Raw genomic sequence first — 26,405 nt, forward strand, 5'->3', positions numbered from 1 at the left:
ACATTTACGCCAAGTTGGCATGTTTGACTTGTCTCCGGGCCTAATCCGCTCATCCACTCCCCGTCCCCCATCTTCGAACTTTGATAACTGTATATGGCTTATCTGTCAGAGAGACAAAGAGTGAGTGAGAGGGAAGACACCATTTTGACACATGTCATAGGCAATGGACAAACACACAGTGACGGAAAGAGAGTGAAAGAGGGGGAGAGACAGATAGGCAGAAGTCCAGCTACGTTATCCCCAAGAGATTTGCACTCTGCCACCCACCCACCAACTCTCTCTCTCTCTCTCTCTCTCTGTCTATTCATGTAAGCCTCAAAAAAACAAATCATTTGAGGGTCTCCCCCAACTCCTCGCTGGTGGCGCGCAACTTGGATTTATTTGAATTAAGAGCATACTTAAGCGTAATTTATTGGAAAATCCACAAGAGACGCGTTGGAGCCTCCCTCCAGGCGCTAGCCAGAGAGATAGAGACATGTACCATAAATCTGAGGCCACTCTTAGACCGCGCTATGAGGTCGCGTCATTAAGAAGCGAAGCAGATGACATTCCGTCCATCCCCTCGTTCCGTACTCCTCTTCGTCTTCCACTGCCACTGTCACTCGTTTTGTTTGTCCAAATGTCTCACTCTTTTGCTTTTATTTTTCGCGTGTTATCTCTTAATGTCATACCAAATGGCAGCCACCCCATAGCGTAGGGGAAAGGAGTGTTGGTGAAGGGGTAGCGGCCGGGTCCATGTGTGTGGCTCTGTTTGTGTGGGCGTCTGTCCGGTTTGTTGGTATAAGGATTGCATTGGGTCTGGTTTCATCTGTGTTTGCTCTGCTCCTAAGTTATGGCAAAAGACTATAAAATTACACAGCATAATGCCAGAATATTGCATTACGCTTCACTCCATCTTCAGTAAATCTCTTGAGAAATTAATTAATTTATCAATTTTAAACTTTTCGCATCACAAGGCGTTGCACTGCAGCCTTGAGTCTTCTCTCTCACAGCAGAAATCCATCAAAAATTCGTTATGACAATAACCAAAGAGCTTCAAATAGGCTTAGCAAAATAAATCTAAATTGAATTTCAAATATTATTTTGCACTTTTAGTTAAAAGTTTCATTTATGATTTTTCGTTTTCTCATCAATGGGAAACATTTAATCCACATCGGATGACTAGGCATAGGCTATGTATCTTTTAAACACAGTTCCCCCCGCTCCCATGCATTTTATGCTTAGCCTCTTCTTTGTGTGCTTCTTTGAGGCTCGGAGAAGAACGAGTTATTGGCATGCATTGAATTTGCCATGGAATTTGTTGGCTTGAAGGGGTTCCGTTGTCGGGTTGCTGTGCGGGGTGCTCCGGTTCAGGCTCGTGTTCAGGATTGGTCGTAGGGGGAGGCAGCAGAGGCAGAGGCAGAGGCAGAGACAGAGGCAACCAAGCAAAAGAGTAGACAATCAGTGGCATGTATAGAATTTCACTGATTTATGTTCCATAAGAGAGAGCGAGGAGCAGAGCCTTCAGAGGCTGAGATACCCTCAAGGCAAGAGTCTACCGTCTCTCCATCCAGGGTGACAATGCAGTGATTACATCTCTTGAGCACCATCATAGCACCATCACCTCCCACCCGCACCCGCACCCGCACACACATTTCCGTGATGTGAAAGGCAATGGCATGCCTTTGCTGTTCGACAAAATATTTTCTTACTCTGTAAAAGAGCTTTTTCAGTGGGAGAGCCAGCGCGGGGGGGTTGGTGGACTGATAAATTTTTGATTAAAGGCCCTTCTCCAAACATATTCATATGTGCGAGTTTCGTGCATGCTTTTGATAGGTTCCATGGATATGATATGCATTACGAGTATTTGTGTGCGTGTCTGTACATACTCGAATTTTTATCGCATGGTACATCTCGGTGGGGAGAGAGCACTGGGACTGGGACTGGGACTGAGAGCTTGTTCAAATTACATTTGACATTCAATTGAGTTTTCTCTTGATTGTCGATTAAGAGAAATATATAGAGAGTGATTGAGTGAGTGAGGGGTACAGGCCGGACCGATGATGGCTCCAGTTATCCAATAACCGAACATTTCATACTCAGAAATTGGATTGAGAATCGGAAATCAGCATCAATCGCTTCTGTCAGTTATCCAAATGTTAATTTAAACAATTAATTTGGGAATACAGGCAGAAAGAGAAGGCCCAGCCCCCAAAGGGGAGCGACTGTATTTAACATGTCAATTTGCAAATTAAGAACACAAAACAGAGTGGAGAGGAATGAGAGGGAGAGAGAGAAACAGAGGCGAGACCACCGCAGAGCCAAATATAGATCGAATTTTCCTACAGTAAATGAAGACTGGCACTTGAGAGGGACAGAAAAGGAAGGAGGGGGCACAGAGAAAGTGAAATGCAGTTGCCGCTGCCGCTGCCGATGCTGAAGCCGAAGCAGGGGTTGTAGAATCATTAGAATCACTAGATTTAATTGGGCCAAAGTGCCCTTAAATATGATTTGTGTCTCCAGGCAGGGGCAAGAGTCTGTCGGAGGAAGCGGAAGACAATCTCAAGCAGATTGTGGATCGGAGTAATTAAGATGTACGACTCGTACGCATTCTCAGAGCAAGTCAGATTACAGATTGCTGGCGGTTATGCAGAGTTCTGATTCTGGTAGGTTAGGAATGGAACGTTTTACATGTTTGAAACGACAGTCCATGGAACCAATTAGATCCATGAATCAACAATTTCACATGCTCTCACACGAAAGAAAATATTGCAACCACTTTTTGGTATAATAATAACCATATGTAGGTAGTCATGAGAAAGTACAGAATTTCTGTAGCAACTCCTCAAGGAAAAACCACTCAGCAATTAGCGATTATAAAGAAATTCGTAAGGAAGCCTGAAAACACATGTTATCTAAACATCAGATAATGATAATGGTAGGGTTCCCTTGAGCTGATTGCCCCCGCTAGTCCTACCTAGCGGACAGGTGTGTTTGTGTTTCTTTTCTGTTTGCCTGTGCCAAGGGTTGCACAGGGGGCACTGCCCCTCTCTACTAATTCAATGGCTGGGCCAATATATCATTGGATCTTGTTGGAGTGTGACAGTTGAGAAAATAAATTTCCGGCCACTTGATTTCTTGATGCTCGTATATAACGAATTTAAGTGAAATAAATATATGTATGGACTCAGACTCGGTGGCAATTTCCTGTCTCTGCGATGGCTTGCCGAATTTATAGATAATTTTTCATGATTTTCCACCGACACATTTTCTCATTTTCCCTCTCAACGTTTTTTTTGTTGCAGATGCGCCCAGCAGCAGGTCTCCGCTGCCACTGTCGGAGACGATGATGTTGCCGCCTCTGATGCCGCTGATGATGATGAAGTTGCTGCCGAGGCAACAGGCCAACTGCTGACAGCCAAGTGCAACTGAAAAGATACAAGATAGGAGGAGAGGAGAGGAGAGAAGATACTAGACAAAAGCGAAAGGAACAGTGCATTTCCTGCTAAGCGAGAGAGCGGGTAGATCTGCCCAAGAATCTACCTACATTCTCGAGCGGAAAGGAAAGAGCGTGGAGTTGCCCTCTGCCACTCGTTACTCGCTGCTCGTCGGTCGCTGCTCGCTGCTCGACGCTTCTGTTCCATCATCATCTGGTTTCATTACGGTCAAGAAGCGCGTTCGAGACGGCCGCACGTAAAACGCTCGACAAAAAAAAGAAGTGAGCGCCGGGGAGTGCGCGCGCGTGTGTTTAATCCCGCCTCCGCCCCCAAAATATCCAAGAGAGAGTGGAAAAACAGTGAAGCGCGAGTGAGAGTGCCGTGTGCCCCTATCAATCCTTTCGTTCCGTTTCCGGGCAAATATTTACCAAATCCGATTGCTTGATTGGTGTTGACAAAGTGGCGTCCGCCCACGCATCCGACGGCGCTTTCAATTAGGAACAAACGCCGCACGCTGCTGCTTAAATGTGCCACAATGGCGCCGCCGTCCAGGACGACGACGAGGCTGCCATCACCAGCATCAGCAAAAGCACCAACACCACCCACACCATTTCGGACCCTGCCTTTGCTCCTGCTGCTTCTGGTCCTGCACCATGATGCCATCCGGCCAGTGGGCGCCGAGCCATATGCCATGGGCGGCTATGCCAGTTCCAGCGTCGCCAGCGGGGGCCTGGGCTCTGTGGGCATTCACATACCCGGAGGCGGTGTCGGCGTCATTACGGAGGCCCGCTGTCCGCGGGTCTGCTCCTGCAGCGGATTAACCGTCGACTGTTCGCACCGAGGACTCACCCAGATACCCAGAAAGATCTCAGCAGATGTGGAACGACTGTAAGTAGAACCCTTCCTCTCTTGATATCAGAAAAATACTTATGCCCAAAAATATGTGTCCTATCAAAGTAGATTTCCGTACACAGACCTATCCAAATATTTGCGCAAATTTCATTTGGATTCATTGTGAAATATTCCTGACACAAATCCAATGGAAAATTCACCTTTTATATGCACATTTGCCATCAGCACAATCACTTGGAATGCCCAAAGAACAATCAGAAACACATTTCCCCTGCCGACACTGGAGAGGAAAACAAAGATTTCCGCTCGAACCAGACACAATCCCCCAATCAATATCAATGCCTTTCAAATCTGTTCAAAGACTTCCTTTTGGGCTAGACTAGACCCGACCTGAATGCGGCGTGACAAATGCCAAATGCTGCGAATGCTGAATACTCTTTGCCGGGCCAATTGTTCAAATATTATGCACACTCTATTAAAATAATAAAGCCCCGGTGGCGACGTCCAGACCAGACGCAGACGCTGACGCACGCACACGACCGACGATGATGGTCTGATTGTTGTGGGGGTTCCGGCCGGGATTGGTCTGGTGCTGAGTTCCGTTTTGTATTTATTTAAAACTCTACATAGCCAAACAGGAGCGGAGTCAGGGGACAAACAAAGCCATGACCATGTCGTCGTGTCGATAACGAGAAAACAAACGAACGGAAAAGGTCCGTTGCTGAACATCGAACTGTCCAAGCGCCTGCCCGCACACTCTTTGAAATCAGAGTGCCATGCTCAAACAAATATTCGTGTCCTCTATCTCTCTCTGGAGACGCTCCTCTGCTGTCTCTGTCTGTCTCTTTGGGAGTTGCTTTTACATTAAATTGCCATTAAGTTTATTAATTGTCGCCGAAGGAGTCCCCATAAGCGCATCGGGGGCACCGCCACAGCGACCAAAGCCATAATTGTTGCATGCCGCGCTTCGACTCAAATGCATTAAGCCAATCGTTCGCGCCGGTCGTACATCTCTGCGTCTCCGCTTGGACTCCCTGTCCATTGCTTACAGTCGCCACATAAATTAACGCGCCGGCAATTAGCAAGTGTATGCAGAATGCCTTTCAACCTCTGCTGCTGCTGCTGCTGCTGTGGCTGCTGCCCCTCCCCTTCTGGCAGCCCCACAAAAAAACGACCTCAAAAGCCATGCTGTTGTCGTGGCTGCAGTTTTTGTACATAAATTAATAACAGATACTCGTATCAGCCATAGCCGTAGCCATAGCCAGCGTTATAGCCCAGTTCAGTTATAAGCAGTCAAACAGGCAACGACAGCAGCAACAGCAGCAGCGGCAACCATCGTTGGATCGCTCTCGAGCGTCGCTCAGGGACACATTTGGTATTTATTTGTTATGTAGTCTTTTATTTTTTAATGCTGCCACACAGAAACAGAAAACATATCAACATGCACGACATATTTGCATTTTAAAATAGCAATACTCTGAAAGCCCGAGCACGGTCACAGGCAATGGGAATGGGAATTGCAGCAGCAGCAGCGGCAACAGCACCAGCAGCACAGGGTGCTTCATGCTTCATTGCTTTTGAGAGAGAAAGATGTCACATATTTTGAGTGACATTCCTGGGCGGAGAGTGGAGAGATTTCTGTGTCAGAGTGCCAAGAATGTGTCGAGGAGACTTGAGCACAGCTTAGAGAACAGTCCACAAAGAGAAGAGCGCAAAGGAAAAGAGCAGCCGAAGCGGTGGGGAGAGGAAAATGATGGAGTGTCTGGTGGCGGGGGAATTATGATTTCAACAGATTATAAATAATGGTTGATGGACACGGGAGATTTCATTGAAAGCTGTCAAAGGGAAACTCATAAATTGAATGAAATTTGATAGGGAATTGGTGGAGAATTATCTCAGTTAGATTATGTTGAATATTTCACTTTGAAATGAAGTGCAACTGCACTAGACATTAGCATTTACTCAAAGTTAAATGCCAAAGAGAAATGCATTTGAAATACATTCCCATTTAAATTCAAATAATTCGTTTTGGAATATTCATTGACCGCAGCTTGAGGCACCCTGATGCCGGACAGAACCAGAACATAGAAGAACAACATACACCACAAATATTGAACAACTATTGGCCTGTCGATACACAGACACAGAGAGAGAAAGGAGGGGATAGCAATGAAAAACAATGGCAAATGCCAACTGGGTTCCCTGGCAAATTCTAGCACCGCTCGCCACCAGCAATCCCCCCCACCCGCTGGACAAGTCATTGCCATTTAATTACACAGAAAACGGAACTAGAATGAACCCCAACGAGCTTGGCAGCGAGAAGAGGAGTGCCAATCTAAGCTCTGACAGGCAGCTCTGCTCTGTCCCTATTCCTATGCTTTTTTCCTTTTCCTTTCCCTCTGGCTATCCCTTTCCCACTGGCTGTCACCCACACAGTTTACTCGATTGACACGACAGCATTTTTGCATATTTAATGTTGGGCGAGGGTGTGAGTGAGGGCGTGGGGGAGTGGGAAAGGGTCTTTCGGGTTCGGTACCGTCTCTCCCTTTCACACCTGAGAACGGCTAATTTATAGCAGCAGCTGCTTACCATTGCTTTTGCACTGCAGAAGGGTATTGCTGAAGGGTATTGTTAATTAGAGCAGCTGGTTGTTACTGCAGGGAAGGGATGGGTTTATAAGAGAGGTTTCTATATGTGGTACATGGTAGTACATTTTTCCAAAGATACTCCAATTAAACCTAACTTAAATATTTTTCATATGTATACTCTGCCTTATGCCCCTTGATACCGAAAGGGTATCCAAATATGTCCTTCCTCTCTGGATGTTCTTCGAGCTACTGCTGCTGCTGCTCCTCTTGCTCTGGGCACACATCAAAGAGAGCCACAAAAGAGCAAAAACCAAGATGGCACCTAATTGGGAAGGAAGGTTTGCCTGCCTGGGCAACAGGCAGCACTTAGGCGTCACGCGGCTGGCATCAAAAACCAACAAAATCAAAAGAAAAAGCGAAACAGAAACAGAAACACACCGAAAGCTTTCGCATTGGAGAGAGAGACGACCCCACATAGGACTTAATGAAGTTAAATGTCTAAATGTTTAATTATAAGCCAGAGAAAAACGGCAAAAATTATGCACAGACCAACCAACCAACCAAAAATGATTGAAACAAATTACACGGAAAAAACCAACGCCACCGCCACAACCAGTGCCAGAAGCATTTGAAAAATGTTTAGCAATTAGGCAAGAGATAAAGATTAAGAGAGAGGAGAGCAGAGGAGAAGCGGAGACACTATGGGGCAAAGCTTTTGTTTTGTTTCGCTTTTACAACAAAAGGCAAAAGCGATCGAAAATCGCGCACCGCATTGTTGTTGCTGTTGTTGCTGTTGGATATGCTCTTGGTGTATGGTGTAATCTGTTGGATCTAAGCGAGAGGGAGATGATGCCCACAGATGTGGAAAGAAGAGATATTAAGCTCATTAAAATTTGTGTGTGTGTTTGAGAGAGTGAAGCGCAAGTGAATACGGGCTTTGCCCCTTCTTCGGAGACTACGTCTACACTGGCCAAAAAATGGTAATGTTTTACTTGAATATTTTAGTCGGTGAGCAGGAAGGGGTTTCGATCAGAGTTGTAAATTGTAAATTCTCCAGACATTCTCCAGTCATAAATGTATAATAAATTAATAAAAATAGTTTCAATGCAGTTCCCAAGCCGAAAAGTCCGTGTCCTTTTTGACTTAAGATCTACCATATTTCTCGAGAAGCAGCCTTATTGTCTCAGTGTAAATTTCCGTGCGGTGTTCGCGGTGCTGGCTGGGCTGGCAACTTGATGCGGGATTCATTAAGGCTTAAGCCTGAACAAAAAATATTTTACGTTTTGGGTCGCTGAAGGTCTTACTACCTGTTGGAGTTGGTCTCGTCTCGCGGGTCTCGGAACCTTGCTCAAAAATAAGCAGCTGAGAAACGACGGCCCGGACCTGTGTAGTTGTTGTAATCGTTGTTGTCTGTAGGTGGGGCGGGGAGGGAGGGCGTCTGAGTCTGCGCATGTGCATATGGTTCGGTTCGGCTCGGCTCAGTTCGGACTTCGGTTAAGATCGAAGCGCAGAGACTGCGCACTGTCCGCTGTCCCGGGGTGGGTTGCTCTTTTGTATCTCTTTTGGCTGCATTTCATTGTTATGACATCTACAGGTAACAAATTTTACCTCTGTTTCTCTTTCTGTATGTCCGTCTGTCTGTCTGTCTGTCTGTCTGCACCACCACCGAGAGAAACGAGTTCCGAGTTCTTCCTTCTTTGCGATCATCTGGCGGGGTTCCATGTTCAATGATTAAATATCATATTTTCTTTATCAGCCCCAACAGGCAGCACAAAATCTTTCACTCTTTCACTCTCTGGCGCAGCTGGAGCAGCTACACCACTCCACTCCACGCTGCTTGCCATATCTCAGATTCTTGTTTCTCCTCTTGTCTTACAAGCAATTAAAAAAAATTATCGCTCTGCCTTGAATGTGAAAGAGTTTGTGGTATGGGGGCTCCTTGGGTTACATCCTACAGCTTGCAACATAATTAATGCCATTCCATTCCTTTAATCGTAATTTCTTTATCTATATTTGCAGCGATTTGCAGGGCAACAATTTGACCGTGATATACGAGACGGATTTCCAGCGGCTGACCAAGCTCCGAATGCTGTAAGTATGCGCCAAAGGGGAGTTCTTTATGCCATAAGAAGGAAGCTTTAGCTTCAGGAATATGCCTGAGCGATTAATGGGAGTGGTTGAAGTATCTATGATAAAGGAAATTCCATCGGAGAGATGGATGCACATGGACGAACTCAATCAATTTTAAGATTCAAGAGATTAGAAGTTGAGTTTCCCACCGAAGCTAGAGAATTTCGACAGGTTTCGCCATGGAATGATGTTCATCCAACAGAAAAAAGATCTCAACACCACTCTAAAGCATTTACTAATCTTTATGTTTAAATATTCTTCCATATCCAACCAGACAACTGACTGACAACCAAATCCATACGATTGAGAGGAACTCCTTCCAAGATTTGGTCTCTTTGGAGCGACTGTAAGTACACTGTGGCATAGGCATATTATAATTATAATTTAACTTTCCATTTCTACTGATGCTAGTAGCTGCATGAAGAACTTGTTGAACAAATTTAATACTAACCCATTTTTTGAAGCTCTTTTTTATTGGATACTAACACGAGTACATATCGTATTTAGATATACTTATGTACCCACTCTATTAGTAGTTCTAGCTAGCTTGATGCCAGATTTCCGTTCGAATTTGTTTAATCATTTTTGCGTATCTGATTCCCGTATTCGTTCTCTGTTTTATTTTATTGCATATCTCTACCGTTTTTTGACTACTCTCTACTTTCGTTACCGTTTCGTTTTGCGTGCCCTAATATGCTCGTCTCCAAATACCAACAAAAACCAAATCAAAAACACCAAAAAACCAAACCAAACCGCAACAACAAACACAAACCAACACTCTAATCAAATCAAATCAAATCAAATCAAATATCAATCAGACGCCTAAACAACAATCGACTAAAGGCAATTCCTGAAAACTTTGTGACAAGTTCAGCGAATCTTTTGCGATTGTAAGTACTCGTAAAATCGAATCAAAGTAGCCGATAGTAGTCGCATACTTGTAGCCATCTGCAACGATGTGCGCCATGTACCGAACGATACTAACATTCCTGATTCCATCCCCATCCCTCCTCCCCCTCTAGGGACATCTCCCACAATGTCATCGCGACGGTGGGAAGGCGAGTCTTCAAGGGTGCCCAGTCGCTGCGTAGCCTCCAGTTGGACAACAACCAGATCACCTGTCTGGACGAGCATGCCTTCAAGGGTCTCGTGGAGCTGGAAATACTGTGAGTATGGCTATAGGTAGATCCCCACAGATGCCTAAGCCCACTAATTGGCAAGTCCATCAATGAATGAATCTCTGTGTGAGCCAGTATAAGCGGAGTAATTAATCACTAAATTAGTGCCCTTTGTTAATCAATCAACTGGGGAGTTAGTCAATGAATTAAAAATCAATCGGTTAATGTTGGACGCTGCCACCCAAATTACATAATAAATGGTTTAGCTTTTCGCGGCGCGAGATAAACTAATCGGAGTGCCCCACAAAGTGGTGGCCATATATCAACCGATTCGAGGGGGGGAAACACACAAACAGCTCCTCGATGATACATCGATTTATTTAGAGTGAATTGTTAACTGAAAGAATGCAAATTGGAATGAATTACCCACCTTCATTCGCGGCCATGGATGGTAAATTTTTAATTAAATTTCGATCAGCATTCGATCTGCTGTCGGTTGTGCTTGGGCCCATCCCATTCTCTGCCTGAAAGAGAAAACATAACTAGCCAAAAAAGATGCGGCCCAGCTGATAAAGTCAACTTCATATTTTCTCTCCTTTTTAACCAACTATCTTGCTGTCTGTATCTTTCTACATGCTTACATATTTACTAGTATATGTTTATTTATTTGTATCCTCTCTTCTTTTTGTAGCACGCTGAACAACAATAATTTGACCGCCCTGCCCCATAATGCCTTCGGCGGACTGGGCAGATTGAGGGCGCTACGACTGTCGGACAATCCGTTTGCCTGCGATTGCCATTTGTCCTGGCTGTCGCGCTACCTACGCAGCGCCCCGCGGCTGGCCCCCTACACCCGCTGCCAGTCCCCCTCGCAGCTGAAGGGCCAAAACGTGGCGGACCTGCACGACCAGGAGTTCAAATGTTCAGGTATGTTATACGATTATACGATTATGGTATATGGTATGGTTTTTTCTCTGTGTGTGTCTGGTCTGTGCAACATGTTGCTGCTGCACTCTCAAAAGGCGCTACCAAAAATAGGCAAACATTTCAGCTTCGTTCGGCCCCGTTTCCATGCCCAAGCCATGCCATGCCATGCCATATGCCCCTCCATGTGGTTGTATACGCCAAATTAATTAGTTTTATATGCCAAAGCCAAAGCCAAAGCACCCATCGAACGATGGCAAACACAAAGCACTATAAATCATAAGCAGTCATATGGGCACACCCACCCCCGCTGCAAACGCCCACCACCAACAGCAACAGCAGCAGCAGCAACAGCAACATGAGTAGGGTGAAGGTGCAGGGGCTGGAGCAATGCGAAAGGGAGCTGTACACTTGCTGTAGATGGAATCTTTAAATACACTACAAATCAGAGTATTCATGAGAGCTTGAGGAGAATATAACTTCCTCAAAAGTAGCAAAGATTAAACTATTGAAATTTCCATTATTTACCATAGAAATCATTTGTTAACGTTGTTGAATATTTTATAAATATGGTAAAAACTAAGAGACAGCTTGCCTTAGTGCCCAAATAATACAACCCCTCGCTGTAGAAAGAGTATAAACATAACCACTTGGTGGTTTTGGTGGCTTCATCGCATCGCATCGCATCGCATCGCGCATCGTCTTCGGCTTCACCGCTCATCGACTCGGCGTCGTGTGTTTGCCAAAACGTTTAACGCCGTTGAAATCATCTTCTGTGTGTGTGTTTTTGGCTTCTTTTTCCTAAACGAAAGACGCAGAGATGCAGATGCTCGAACCAAGGCTGAAGCTGAAGCTGAAACAGCGGCTGCGGGCCAAGTGCCAAGCGAAGCCAAGGCAAGGCAAGGCGCTGAGCCAAGTGAATGGGAAATTGGCCACAATCGAGGCACAGAGCGTCCGCTCAATGAAGCGGAAAATGTGCCCCATACCCAGACCGAAAGAAACGAAATGAAACGAGTTTTCTTTCCTCAATCTCCTTTCTGTTGAATCTCAATGGTTAGGGTATATTTTTTTGGGGCAGCCTGTGAAATTGATATGCCAATGCGGGGGACATGATATTGATATAGAGACCCGTGTCATGAGATCTGATACTCAAGATACTTACTGTTTGTGCCATAATGATGAGAACATTTGATGAAACGAAAAGTTTAGCGTCTGAAAGGAACGTCTCTTCGGGTTAGAGCATCCCAAATTCCACCTGGCAACCATTGATTGCTTGAGTTGTGATTTCGTTCCTTGTTTGACTTTCGTTTTGGATGAAATGCTATGGAATTATGTGGGTAAACATTTATGACCAGCGGCTGGCAATAGTTGCACCTCCCCATGCTCCATCCACATCCATTAATCCATTTCCAGAGCCCCTCTAGTACATGGCGTGCTGTGCAGTAGCATTCATAATTATGTACAGAGAGGAAGGGGAGGAGAAAGAGCGATCAAATCGGATGGGCTGCCTTGTTGAGCGGCAGAGACTACCGTCTAGCGACTTGAAGTTCAAATTAAATTTTGCAAAATTAAGTAAACCCCATCATCTCATTTATGTGTGTTGTCTTCCATCAGGTCTGACGGAGCATGCCCCGATGGAATGCGGAGTGGAGAACAGCTGTCCACACCCATGCCGCTGTGCGGATGGCATCGTTGATTGCCGTGAGAAGAGCCTGACCAGTGTGCCCGTCACGCTACCAGACGACACCACGGAACTGTAAGTGCAATTCGGATTTCAAATCTCTTGAAACACTCGCATCTTGTGCATGCAAATCTCTCTTTACTCTTTACTTTACTCTTTCCTTCTCTCTCTCTCTCTCTCTTTTGCAGACGCCTCGAGCAGAATTTCATTACGGAACTGCCACCGAAATCGTTCTCCAGCTTTCGACGCCTGCGACGCATTGATTTGTCCAACAACAACATCTCGAGGATAGCCCATGATGCACTCAGCGGCCTAAAGCAGTTAACCACACTGTAAGTACGGATAATGTGCGCCCAGAGAACTGGGTGGGCCTGGGCACGGTATGCGTTTCAGGTTTCAGGTGCACTGTGGTCCCGTTTGGTCCCGTTTGGTCCCGTCTGGTGTGATGTGCGCAACAAGTAGCCATCACACACAACAAAATGTGCACTCACCTGAGGCTAAACTGAACTCTAAATGTGACTGAAGAGGCACTGTGTGTGGTGTGGTGTGTGACAGGCGGTGCTCTGGGGCTGGCCAGAAGCGAGCTAATCGGGCCCACGCTAAGAGCTGCCCGCAAGGCATCAGCTTACCTGACTAAAAGCTCCAACGCCCTGTCCTTCTGCCGAGTACATGGGTAGCCCTTAAAGAGAGGAGTGCGTGACACGGGACACGGCTTAATGGGAGGACAAGCCGAAAAAAGTTTATTGAGAGATTTAGGAGTGGAAGGAATCATTTTACCAAAGAAAAATTCTATGCTGAATTCAGAATTCCATTCCCCACACGTGTCACGCACGACACCCACGCCCATCACCAGTCGGTTAAGCCAAAACCAGTTGCCGCCCGCAATGCCAACCACAGCCAACAAACACAAAAAAAAGGAAGAGAAGAGAGGAAAGAGGAAAGACGAAACAAGAGAAGAAGAATGACGGCAACAACAACAGCCTTAACCACTTTGTCCTGCCAGCCCAGTATTTTTTGTGATTTCTTGCGCATTCTTTTTTTATCAACATTTGTCGTGTGTTTTATTTGTGTTTCTTTTCATGTTTGCTGCTGCTTGTGCTGCTGCTGCTCCACCTTCGCCTCCAACTGCTGCTCCACCTTCTGCTACGCCCCAAAACCAGCGTGCTGTACGGCAATAAAATAAAGGACTTACCCTCGGGCGTTTTCAAAGGACTCGGCTCGCTGCAGCTGCTGCTGCTGAACGCCAACGAGATCTCGTGCATACGCAAGGACGCCTTCCGCGACCTCCACAGCCTCAGCCTGCTCTCGCTGTACGACAACAACATACAGTCCCTGGCTAATGGCACATTCGACGCCATGAAGAGCATCAAAACGGTGTAAGTACATGGAAAGAGACGGCCTCCTGCCACTGCTGCTCCCACCACTTGAATGGGAAGGATGGATGCATGGGTGGGGATGCCTCCACCAGAGCTTGAACATGCCCAAGCCTTCGTGCATGCCGTGGCCCATCTTGAATGGAGCATCAGGCACTTTGGTGTTAAACCTCTGAAGTGCATTTAGTAGTTGCCTTTGACTGGGTCCCTCGTCTCGTCGTTGCCTCATCGTCGCTGCCTCGTCTGCGCGTTGACATTTGTTTAGCGGCAAACAAGCTGCAGCTTCCAAGCCGCCTTCCACTGCAACTTCTCTGCTCTCCCCCGGGATTCCCCCGGTGAACCGTGAAGCCTTTGGGTCGCTCTTTACAGCGAACAAAAGACGATGACGATGACGATGACGATGACGGGGACGAGGAGACGCTGAGAAGAAGAATTCTGTTTTGGCATCGATAAATGTATGCGGCTCCAGAGCATGGGACTCTAAGTGCGCGACGGGACCAGGATTTGTATGCTTGAGTGGGTTAAGCAGTTTTCCAGGGTTGTCAGCTCTCATGTCAGCTTTTGTTACTACCCATTAACCATTAACTGGGCTGAAAGCGATCAGTTCTTCAAGTGGAAAACCACTTTAAGCTGCTTAAGATCCATAAAACAAATGAGGCAGCAGAAATTGTGAAAGAAAAATTCATTTAATTTAATATGAAAGCAGTCCAGACCCGTCCAGAGTTCGCTTTGGCAATGCTACATTACGTAAAGGGATCAATATGCCACCTATCAATGCTCTTTGTTTACTGAATCTCCCTCTGTGCACCTGGGAATACATTTGAAAACGAAATAAAAGACTGAAACATGCACTTACAAGTTTGCAATTTCCTGAGCATTTGGCAACCCTGTCGGGAATTGCTTTTAAATAGTTTCAAAACAACCAAAACACCCACCCAGGAATGTGAAGGCGGGGTGGCTGGGAAGTGGAACAACAACGGAAATGTCGTAGCCACAAGGCTGGTGCACTTTTAAGACGTCTCAAGCCTCCACTGGGCTGCTGCTTGCAACATCTTTCTCAGTGAATCCCTTAAGAACGCCATTCCATTCAGTCGAATGCTCAATGCTACTTTCTTTTGCTTACTTTCTTTCCATTTTCTCACAAAAAAACATGTACACACATTTTCTATATATACACAGACATCTGGCCAAGAATCCTTTCATTTGTGACTGCAATCTCCGCTGGCTGGCCGACTATTTGCACAAAAATCCCATAGAGACAAGTGGAGCGCGCTGCGAGTCGCCCAAGCGGATGCATCGTCGTCGCATTGAATCTCTGCGCGAGGAGAAATTTAAATGTAAGTAAAAATTCTGGGCACCGACACGACAGAGGACAGTGGACAGAGGACGAACCCCCCGCTTAAACCCTTGAAACTATTTTTGCAGGCTCCTGGGATGAATTGCGAATGAAGCTGTCCGGAGAGTGTCGCATGGACTCGGACTGCCCGGCCATGTGCCATTGCGAGGGCACCACCGTCGACTGTGCGGGCCGTGGGCTGAAGGAAATACCACGTGACATACCCCTGCATACAACTGAGCTGTAAGTCCGGTTCCGGCTGCTGCATCCGGCTACTCCTTGCCCCTCTCGCTCCCCCCCTTGCCCAGCTAAGCTGATACATTATTCGATTTTGCAGTTTGCTCAACGATAACGAACTGGGACGCATCAATTCCGATGGCCTCTTTGGACGGCTGCCGCATTTGGTGAAGCTGGAGCTGAAGCGCAACCAGCTGACGGGCATCGAGCCGAATGCCTTCGAGGGTGCCTCGCACATCCAGGACCTGCAGCTGGGCGAGAATAAGATTAAGGAAATCTCCAACAAGATGTTTCTGGGCCTCCATCAGCTGAAGACACTGTAAGACCGCTGAGTGTGCACGACAAAAGGGAATATCTGATATATCATAGACTCTGTCTTCCGCTCTCGTTGCAGCAATTTGTACGACAATCAAATCTCCTGCGTCATGCCTGGCTCCTTTGAGCATCTCAACTCACTGACGTCGCTGTAAGTTTGCCTGATTACACCACAGACTCCCACAACGACTCTAGCTACCAGATGCCTTTGCTGCCTATACATAATAATTAGAGCTGTGCCAAGTGCTCCTCCTCCTACTACTCCTCCTCCATCATGGAGCACTTTAATAGATAAATGATTTAGCTTAAGCATTAATTGCCTTTTGCTCTGCACAAAATTAGGTTAATGGCTTTGATTGTTCTCTCGCTGAACTCTGCTGTGTCTGATGTGGCTTCGCTTGCTGGCTGCTCCCAAATCATTCTTACTTCCAGTGCTCGCCAGCGAAAGCACAGCAAACTATTGTATATAATTCAATTGAACTCCAATTTATGGCGGGGTCCATGTGTGTGCCTTGCCCGCTGCGATAACAGATCCATTCCACTGGCTCCTCTTTTCACTTGAAAATCAAGCAACCCCCAAAGTGAATGATGGAACGGCAGGGAAAGGGCACACACACACATGAGGCACCCAGCCTGCCGCCTGCTGACTGCCTTCGATGATTTAATTAATTAAAATTGAGTTCAATGAAGAGAGAGAGAGAGAGAGCGCGCGGCTGCTTCGTCTACGAGTAAAAGTATCTCTCTGTGTGTGTATGTGTGTGTGGCTACAGTATCTGGTGTGTGTGTGTGTGTTGGTGTGACTAAGAGTTGCCATGGCCTGTGGTCCCTATGCCTCGTGTTGCTGCTCTGCTAAATTATTGTAAAATTCATTTAACTAGCTAATAAATAGCATCAATGAAATTCATTAAGTGCTGTGCACCACATGACACCCACCACATGACACCACACAGCCACCCACCCACCTGCGAAAGGTGTTTATGTGTGAAAGGAGCCACACGCACACACACTCTGTCCCTCTATTGTAATACTAATGGCATTACAAAGCAGAATTGCTTATTGAATTAGTCTGGACTCTCGGGTTGTAACTCTGCAATTGCCAATGTAATTTGTGCCCCATTGTTCCTATGTACCACCCAACCGCTGGTGCTGCTCGGGTCCCACTCAACGCCCCACACACCGCATAATTAAAGGCCCGAGTGGCAGAGCTAAAGAGGGGCATCTGCCACACCACATACGAGCAGGCTCCACACGGCATGAATAGGCAAATGGAATCTGTTTATCGAATGAGAGCAGCAGACAAAGAGCCCTCCTGATTTACAGAACCCAATCCACATTCGTTCTATATTCAAAGTCCAGCGGAAAACTCCCGAATATCCCCGAATGTCCAGCGGAAAAGAGACATAGGAAAAATGTGTCCCACAGCCCTAATTGAATTGGGATGTTTTTATGCCCATCGATACACATTTCGTTACCCATTTGTATGCCCAATATTCAAAGAGGTAAAATGGGTATATTCGTTGTCTATTTCTTATTCTTTGTTCTCCACTCCAATTGTAATTTCTATCTGATTATCTGATTAGCAGGGAGGCTATACCCTAGATGGAATACTAAATAACAATAGCCATTTGTACTTAATTCTTTTGTTTTTTGCCATTTTTGCAGTAACCTCGCCTCGAATCCATTCAATTGCAATTGCCATTTGGCCTGGTTTGCCGAATGGTTGCGTAAAAAGTCGCTGAATGGTGGAGCGGCACGTTGTGCGGCCCCATCGAAGGTACGTGATGTGCAAATCAAGGATCTGCCACACAACGAATTCAAATGCAGCAGCGAGAACAGTGAGGGCTGCCTGGGTGATGGCTATTGTCCGCCGTCGTGCACCTGCACCGGCACTGTGGTCCGCTGCTCACGCAATCAATTGAAGGAGATTCCGCGCGGCATTCCCGCCGAGACATCGGAACTCTATCTGGAGTCCAATGAGATCGAACAGATCCATTACGAGCGCATTCGACATTTGCGAGCTCTCACCAGACTGTAAGTAAACGAGTAGAGGGCTGACTTCCTCACCCTGGCACTAATTTTCTGTCTCTCTTTTTATGCAGCGATCTCAGCAACAACCAGATCACCATACTCTCCAATTACACCTTCGCCAATCTGACCAAACTATCCACGCTGTAAGTATGGGCGGGCAAAGGGGGGGTTTTGTACTGTCCATGGCCATGTCTAATGGCTTTTTAATTGCTCCTGCACCGCAACGAAAAGCCGCAAAAAAAGACAGAAACTATAATGGTACCTAGGAGAGTACCTAGGAGTACAAACTAAAAGCAACACAAATCGAAGGCAATGCTCAAGAGGGCTTGACACAATTCTGCGCCAATTGCATCGTTTGTCGACCCAAGACTTGGGCATGGGTTTGGGTTTGGGCTTCAGTCCGTCTGCTGTCCGCTGTCCGGGCGGGACCCAACCAAGGCGCAGGCACGAAATTCATTCCGAAACGTAAAGTCGAAATCGTGACTCGTGCTTAAGCATTAGTCGTCAGCGCTGTGGCTTTTGCTTTTTCCTTTGCCTTTGCTCTGGCGTCAGCAGCGTCGTCATCGTCGCGTCGATGCTATTGCCTGCCGCACAGTGGGATGGAAGGGAAATGTTTGCTGTGGAAATTATATAAGAAATAGTTTGCAAAGAACATAAACATGCATATATGGAGGAATATTTATATTTATGAGCTTATTAGATATTTAGTTTGGGTACAGCGGATGCCATTTGGCAGAAATTTCACCCAGTCATGTTGTCCATTCAGTTGTAGTTTTTGACATGCATATCTCACACATCAACCCACTGTGCTGATGCCGCCGCCGCCTGTACATTGTGTGCTCTATCCACAATCAAAGCTTAGCCGTTATTTCTGCTTTGGTGTTTCTTTCCTCCTTCCTTCTTCATCCTTCCTTTATTTTTTGCCGTTGTTGTCCGATTGCGAATAGAAAACGTTTTGCAATTACTTTCATTTCTTCATCAATTGCGTCTTTCGCTGTGACTGTCTGTGTGTGTCTGTGTGTCTGTGTGTCCATGTGGCTAATGCAATTTGTAAACGTTTCCCGGTTTCGCCCTTTTTGCAGCATCATCTCGTACAACAAGCTGCAGTGTCTGCAGCGGCATGCGTTGTCTGGCCTCAATAACCTGCGCGTGCTCTCGCTGCACGGCAATCGCATCTCGATGCTGCCGGAGGGCTCCTTCGAGGATCTCAAGTCATTGACACACATGTGAGTACTCTGTGGAATGTTGCCGCCTTATCTCACCAATGCTCACCAATGGAATTTCTTCCGCTTTTTCAGAGCCCTGGGCAGCAATCCGCTGTACTGCGACTGCAACTTGAAGTGGTTCTCGGACTGGATCAAGCTGGACTATGTGGAGCCGGGCATTGCACGCTGTGCGGAGCCCGAGCAGATGAAGGACAAGCTGATCCTGTCGACGCCCTCGTCCAATTTTGTGTGCCGCGGCCGCGTGCGCAACGACATCCTGGCCAAGTGCAACGCCTGCTTCGACCAGCCCTGCCAGAACAAGGCTCAGTGCGTGGCCCTGCCACAGCGGGAGTACCAGTGCCTCTGCCAGCCGGGCTACCATGGCAGGCACTGCGAGTACATGATCGACGCCTGCTACGGCAATCCGTGCCGCAACAATGCCACCTGCACGGTGCTCGAGGAGGGACGCTTCAGCTGCCAGTGTGCGCCCGGCTACTCGGGTGCCCGCTGCGAGACGAACATCGATGATTGCCTGGGCGAGACGAGGTGCCAGAACAATGCCACCTGCATCGACGGCGTGGAGTCGTACCGCTGCGAGTGCCAGCCCGGTTTCAGCGGCGAATTCTGCGACACAAAGATCCAATTCTGCAGCGCCGAGTTCAATCCGTGCGCCAACGGAGCCAAGTGCGTGGATCACTTTACGCACTACAGCTGCGACTGCCAGGCGGGCTTCCACGGCACCAACTGCACGGACAACATCGATGACTGCCAGAACCACATGTGCCAGAACGGCGGCACCTGCATCGATGGCATCAACGACTACGTCTGCAAGTGCCCCGACGACTTCACCGGCAAATACTGCGAGGGCCACAACATGATCTCCATGATGTATCCGCAGACATCGCCCTGCCAGAACCACGAGTGCAAGCATGGCGTCTGCTTCCAGCCCAATCCCGCCGGCTCCGATTACCTGTGCAAGTGCCATCCGGGCTACACGGGCAAGTGGTGCGAGTACCTCACCAGCATCAGCTTTGTGCACAACAACTCGTTCGTGGAGCTCGAGCCGCTGCGCACCAGACCCGAGGCCAATGTGACGATTGTCTTTAGCAGCGCGGAGCAGAATGGCATCCTGATGTACGACGGACAGGATGCCCATCTGGCGGTGGAGCTGTTCAATGGACGCATTCGCGTGAGCTACGACGTGGGCAACTACCCCGTGTCCACCATGTACAGCTTCGAGATGGTGGCGGATGGCAAGTACCATGCCGTCGAGCTGCTTGCCATCAAGAAGAACTTCACGCTGCGCGTGGACCGCGGCCTGGCACGCTCCATCATCAATGAGGGCTCCAACGATTACCTGAAACTGATGACGCCCATGTTCCTGGGCGGTCTGCCCACGGAGCCCGCACAGCAGGCCTACAAGAACTGGCAGATACGCAATCTGACCAGCTTCAAGGGCTGCATGAAGGAGGTGTGGATCAACCACAAGCTGGTGGACTTTGGCAATGCACAGCGACAGCAAAAGATTACGCCAGGCTGTGCCCTGCTCGAGGGCGAACCCGCCGACGAGGAGGATGACGAGCAGGACTTTATGGACGAGACGCCTCACATTAAAGAGGTGAGCGATGAGTGATTCAAACTCTTCTTTTGTGCTTACTTATGATTCGTTTTGTGATGTAGGAACCCGTGGATCCCTGCTTGGAGAACAAGTGCCGACGTGGCAGCCGCTGTGTGGCGAATGCCAATGCCCGGGATGGCTACCAGTGCAAGTGCAAGCACGGCCAACGTGGACGCTACTGCGATCAAGGTGAGGGCAACACAGAGCCCCCAACAATCACCGGTACATAAATACATAAATACATCATGCATCTATCATGCTTAGGCTTAGACACTCTGACATTAAGTGTGGGGGTGGAGGTCAACGATAGAGGGAGAAGAGTTAGCTATCCCTCCTTATTAGTACATCTTTCGCTTGACTTTTGCGCTGCTTCAACTCTATCGCTTGACTGCACCACGCACCATCACCTCACCTCATCATTTGCTATAAACACACACACACAAACAGACACATGCCACATGCCACACGATGCTCAGCTGCTGCTTTTAGCATCTTTTAATGAGCCCCCCCCAGCCTCTTGACTAATTACACTTTGTTGATTTTGCAGCTGCATCCACGTGCCGCAAGGAGCAGGTGCGAGAGTATTATACGGAGAACGACTGCCGCTCCCGGCAGCCGCTGAAGTACGCCAAGTGCGTGGGAGGCTGCGGCAATCAGTGCTGCGCGGCCAAGATTGTGAGGCGCCGCAAGGTGAGTGCACAGATGGATGGCTGATTAATGGACACGTCTAACCCTTCGCTCTCCTTTCTGTTTGATAGGTGCGCATGGTGTGCAGCAATAATCGCAAATACATCAAGAATTTGGATATTGTCCGCAAGTGTGGATGCACCAAGAAATGCTACTGACTGAAAGATGCGACTACCCAATTGCTCGAACGGAGCAATAGCAGCTTAGATGTTAGTTTAGGAACAGGTTTAAATTTAACTTATATTAGCGGTAGGAATAGTAGTAATAGTAACGATAGTCTTAGCTTTAGCCCTAGGGACGACACCACGAAACTGGGGGCCCAGAAAAGTGTTGACGAGAAGGTGGAAGAGGAGGAGAAGGTGGAGAAGGAGGAGCAGGAGGAGGAAGCGGAGTTGGTGGATAGTGAGGATTATCCCACAGAGCAAACAGATCGCATGCAGGCAGATCTCTACGACGACGATGATGATGACGATGATGATGATGGTCTGGATGATGATGATGATTTTCCAGGTGAAGATGAACGGGAGTCGCCCGAGTCGCTGCCCGACCCCAAGGGTCTGGTGGGCGTACAGGACGAGGAGGAGGATATGGGCTATGACGAGGACGATGAGCGGATAGCACTCGAGCGGCCGCGCACAGTCAGGCCACGGGCGGACGAGGAGCAGTTTGTCAATGAGGAGGGCAGTGGCTTTGGTGGCTTTCAGTCAAGGTTCAGGCCAAGCAGCAGCAGCAGCACTGGCAGCGCCAGCTATCGACAGAGCCAGCTGGAGAATATTCGCAAGAAGCTGCTGACCGAGAGCCAGTCCGCTGCGGCGGCGGCTGTGGCTGTGGCTGTGGCCGTGCCGAGCACTGCGATCGATCTGCGCGAGAGCAGTGGCCATTTTGCTAACGATGATGAGGATGGCGAGGATAACGATGACGGCGTTGATGACGAGTTCGCCGACACAGGCGACGGTGCTGGCTTCTTTGGTGCTGGCTCGCAGCATCAGCAGCAGCATCAGCGGAAGAGTGGCAGCCACTATTACCGCAAGAATGGCAACGATGCCATCAAGATTATCTCCACGCCGCTGGGCAAGGTGAGCATTGTCTACCAGCAGACGGACAAGGAGCAGGATCAGCTGGACAAGGACCAGCAGCTGAAGCAGCAACAGCAGCAGCAACAGAAGAAGCCAGCGCTCACCGACTTCGATGCCTTGTCGCCCGACCCAGAGAGCAGTCATCGTTTTCCGTCGCCACATCCGAAGATTACGCCCGTTCTAACACCCGATGGCAAGGTGGCTCTGCTCTACCGCGGAGACTCGGAGAGCTCCAAGTACGAGCCCATACGCAATCTTACCCACAAGTTCGCCGGCACGCCGTCGAAGGAGTCCTCCTCGAAGACCTCCACCCTGGACAGTGCAGCCGACGACTCGTCCGCGGACGATTCCGTCTATACGGACAGCGAGGATAGCGAGGATCGTGCGGATGGCAAGTCAGAGGCCACAGCGGCCACCACGCCAAAGCCCGTTCAGCCAGAGATTATGGAGCCCCCGGCAAATGTCCAACCTGGCGGATCCTTCATCATTCGTCCCACTTCCGACTCGCTGCTGCCGATGATCAATCGGCCGCTGTCCGAGGTGCTGGGCATCAAGAAGAACCAGTTCCAGGAGACGCGAGTGCGCGACCAGCTGCCCACCCTGCCCACAGAGGCCACGCCTCGCTCCCTGCTGGCACAGCCAGGCGGAGGTGGCGGAGCTGGCGGTGAGACGTCGCGTCACTTCCTCACGAAGGTGAATCTGGCCGAGTACCCCACCTCGGGGCGGACGCTGCAGCAGCCGCTGATGCCGTTCAGCCGCGACTTTGACTTTAGCAGGGACAACACCATGCTGGACGAGCGGTCGCGGATTCGTGAGCTGGAGAGGCAGCGGGAGAGGGAGCGGGAGCACAATGAGGCCACCAGCAAGGGCGGCGGTGGTGGAGCCACGGAGGCGCACACGATAGCCAACGAGCAGCTGCTGGCCAAGACGGAGGTCATCAATCTGGCCATTGTGCCGCAGTTCGATGAGGACATGGAGCGGCTGCAGCGCCTGCACGAGAACGGAGGAGGCTCCGGCGGCCGGCGACACCACAGGGCACGCCACCGCCACAAGCAGACGGAGGAGGAGCTGTCCGGCATCCATTGCGTCATGCAGGTCATGATGGGCATTGCGGCCGTCTCGACGGTCTTCGGGATGCTGGGCACCTTCTTCAAGCAGCGCATTCTCGATCAGCTGCGCATGATGCACTGGTAGTACAACAAAGGGTATTCGATGTTCGGTATCGAATGCCCCACTTTTCCCATCTACATCTACATCTACATCTCCATTCCCTACGCATTGTCATCGTCATCGCTATGGCCATCGTTGTCCACTCCATCGACTACTAGAACACGAGGCATTCTCCTTCTGCTATTACTACTACTTCTGCTCCTTCAGCATATGTATACTCACAGATCTATATATATATATATACTCGAACCATATATCCCTATACATATATATACATCAGCTAATCACATAATCTATATGCAGACACATATATGATGAAGCAGCGGCATCAATTTGCTTTCCTTTTCCCTTCCGCTATTATGTAACCCTTCGGCGGAGTGTCCAGCAATTGATGGAGCTCCCCAACATATGCATATATATATTCTATATTATATATTCATTATATATCTTCTATTGATATATCCAATTTACTAGTGCAAGCTACCCAGGCGATGTGCATAATACTCTGAATAACTAACTGATTATACGGCGATCGAATACGATCCGAATTATCCAGTCAATGTATGTATGTAAATGAAACGCAACTGTAGCCCCTGCCATGCCCAAGTAGCAGGTCCAAGTCCTTATCCCTTTTCGCCTCCGTTTCAGAGAGATTTAATTTACTTTCCAACTCGGTTTGAGATGTAAATTCTCTTTTCTTTCCCCCAAACCAAACCACCTTTACGAGCTTTAAGCAAAGTCCTGCCATCTGAAACATTCCTCCTCTTCAACAAATCATCAGCGCTCCTTCCCCTCCAAATCGATCAAAGAAACACTGAAATTGGATGTAGTACAGTACCGATTCCTGTTGTAGATAGAAAACGAAAACAGTTGTTGAAAGATAAGCCAGCCACATGGCAATCGAATGACAAAGCGATAAATGATAAATGAAAACTTAATGAAAGAAACAAACACCGTAAAATCGCACACCACACAATACAATTAAATTAACAAATGCAAAAAAAAGGTCGTTTTAAACGCACCCTGCAAGCAACAGTCTCAAAGAAACGAGTAAGCAAAACGATAATAAGTGCAGATGTAAACGGAAAACCTTCTTAAGTTTAAGTTTTGCTCAAATGAAATTAGATGAAAGTACAGAACAGAACGCACGAACCGGTAAAAAACAAAGAAACGAATGAGAGAATCGAAATGGAAACGAAAACGAAAACGAAACAACAAATTGCCCCCAAAAAAACGTGTAACGAATTTCAAAGCAAAAATTGTTGCAGAGTGTTTTGTCCTAGAATTAGAATAATAATTAATTATCGTAACTAAAGCGTAAACTAAAACCTGTGTGCAAACGAAGCGTAACTAATATTACAATTAATATAAACACAAAAAATATCCTAAACATAATTCGGATAACAACATCTAAGCTGGGTAGTCGCATGTAAATCTCTAACAATTAATTAACAATTACCAACCTAAGTTAGCCCTAAAGAACCAAAACAAAAACAAACAAAAACAAATCGAATTGCATTTAAAGAAATCTATAATATGCATATAAACATATATATTGATATATAATAATAATAATTTATACCAATCTATATCTATATACCTACTATATGTATATGCTGTATGCTGTATGTATGTGTATGACTCTATAATTGTATATGTAAAATGTTTTTGACTATTTTTCACTATTTATATCCATATATATTATATATGCGTATATACGATCCATACGATACATGACTATGTGTAATAGCCACTCACCCCTTTTGGTCACTTTAGTTGTCTTTTATACATACTTATATAAATATTTAATTCTTGTCTTTTAATCTGTATCTGTGCTGTATTGTATGTATTATTTTATATGCATTATTCACGTATAATTATGCACACTGCACTAATTATACGCATACGAATATGTATAACCTATTGACAAATATATATACATATGTATGTATGCATATATATATTATGTGTGTGTAATAGCTGTTGCTAAACCAAGTTTAATCAGTTATCAGTTCTTATTATTTACTGACCTTACCGTAACCTACCCTAAATTGTGTTCAGCAAAAAGAGTGGGGACGAGATCGAAGCCAGAATCCTCGAATTTCGGATTGGCAATGGGTTAAAATCAGCAAAAATATGGCTTTTATTTCTGTGTGTAATATTTATTTCGTAATAAAAGTGACAAGCGAAAATGTTCCAAAACGAAACTGTCTATTATTCTACCTACGTCGTAAATTAACTATTAAGTCTGGCCACTGTCGATCTCCACATCACAGGAATCCATCGCATGTCCAGATCGAATGAGGAATATCCGAGATGTAGGGACGATCACAAAATGACCAGATCGGCCGAGAAGTGGTGAAGAAAACTAAATATTTATCCTACAAATTATCCTTGATCCTTGAATAGGACTCTATAGCATCAAGGATGTTGCCCCGATCACAGAAAGTCATCGCACGTCCCGATCGTGTCATGATTTTATGACGTTATGATTTTATGAAATAAACTGTATGTAAGCATTCAATTGATTTGCCCTGGGACTTTTTCCGTAAGGACTTCCCGGGCAAGACACGATTAGCGGCCTATCGAGGTGGGTGAGGCATGACTGTAAGAGACTATAAAGCGGTCATGAAATGCCATGACCCCGATCG

General features: G+C 47.2%; 1 protein-coding gene across 1 annotated transcript; it reads left to right on the forward strand.

Annotated features, from left to right (window-relative positions):
* Window positions 1-3,284: 3,284 nt before the first annotated feature.
* Window positions 3,285-24,783, forward strand: LOC117890454 (protein slit). Its single transcript, XM_034795291.1, is given in 20 exon segments — window positions 3,285-4,304; window positions 8,876-8,947; window positions 9,261-9,332; window positions 9,805-9,876; window positions 10,009-10,152; window positions 10,796-11,031; window positions 12,643-12,784; window positions 12,898-13,041; window positions 13,870-14,085; window positions 15,262-15,419; window positions 15,508-15,661; window positions 15,756-15,974; window positions 16,050-16,121; window positions 17,633-18,001; window positions 18,070-18,141; window positions 19,081-19,224; window positions 19,297-20,821; window positions 20,884-21,043; window positions 21,369-21,511; window positions 21,580-24,783. Coding segments are annotated over 20 exon segments (6,666 nt in total). The 5' UTR covers window positions 3,285-3,951; the 3' UTR covers window positions 23,779-24,783.
* Window positions 24,784-26,405: the final 1,622 nt, after the last annotated feature.

The sequence above is a fragment of the Drosophila subobscura genome, chromosome E, assembly GCF_008121235.1.
Source record: "Drosophila subobscura isolate 14011-0131.10 chromosome E, UCBerk_Dsub_1.0, whole genome shotgun sequence".
NCBI lineage: Eukaryota > Metazoa > Arthropoda > Insecta > Diptera > Drosophilidae > Drosophila > Drosophila subobscura.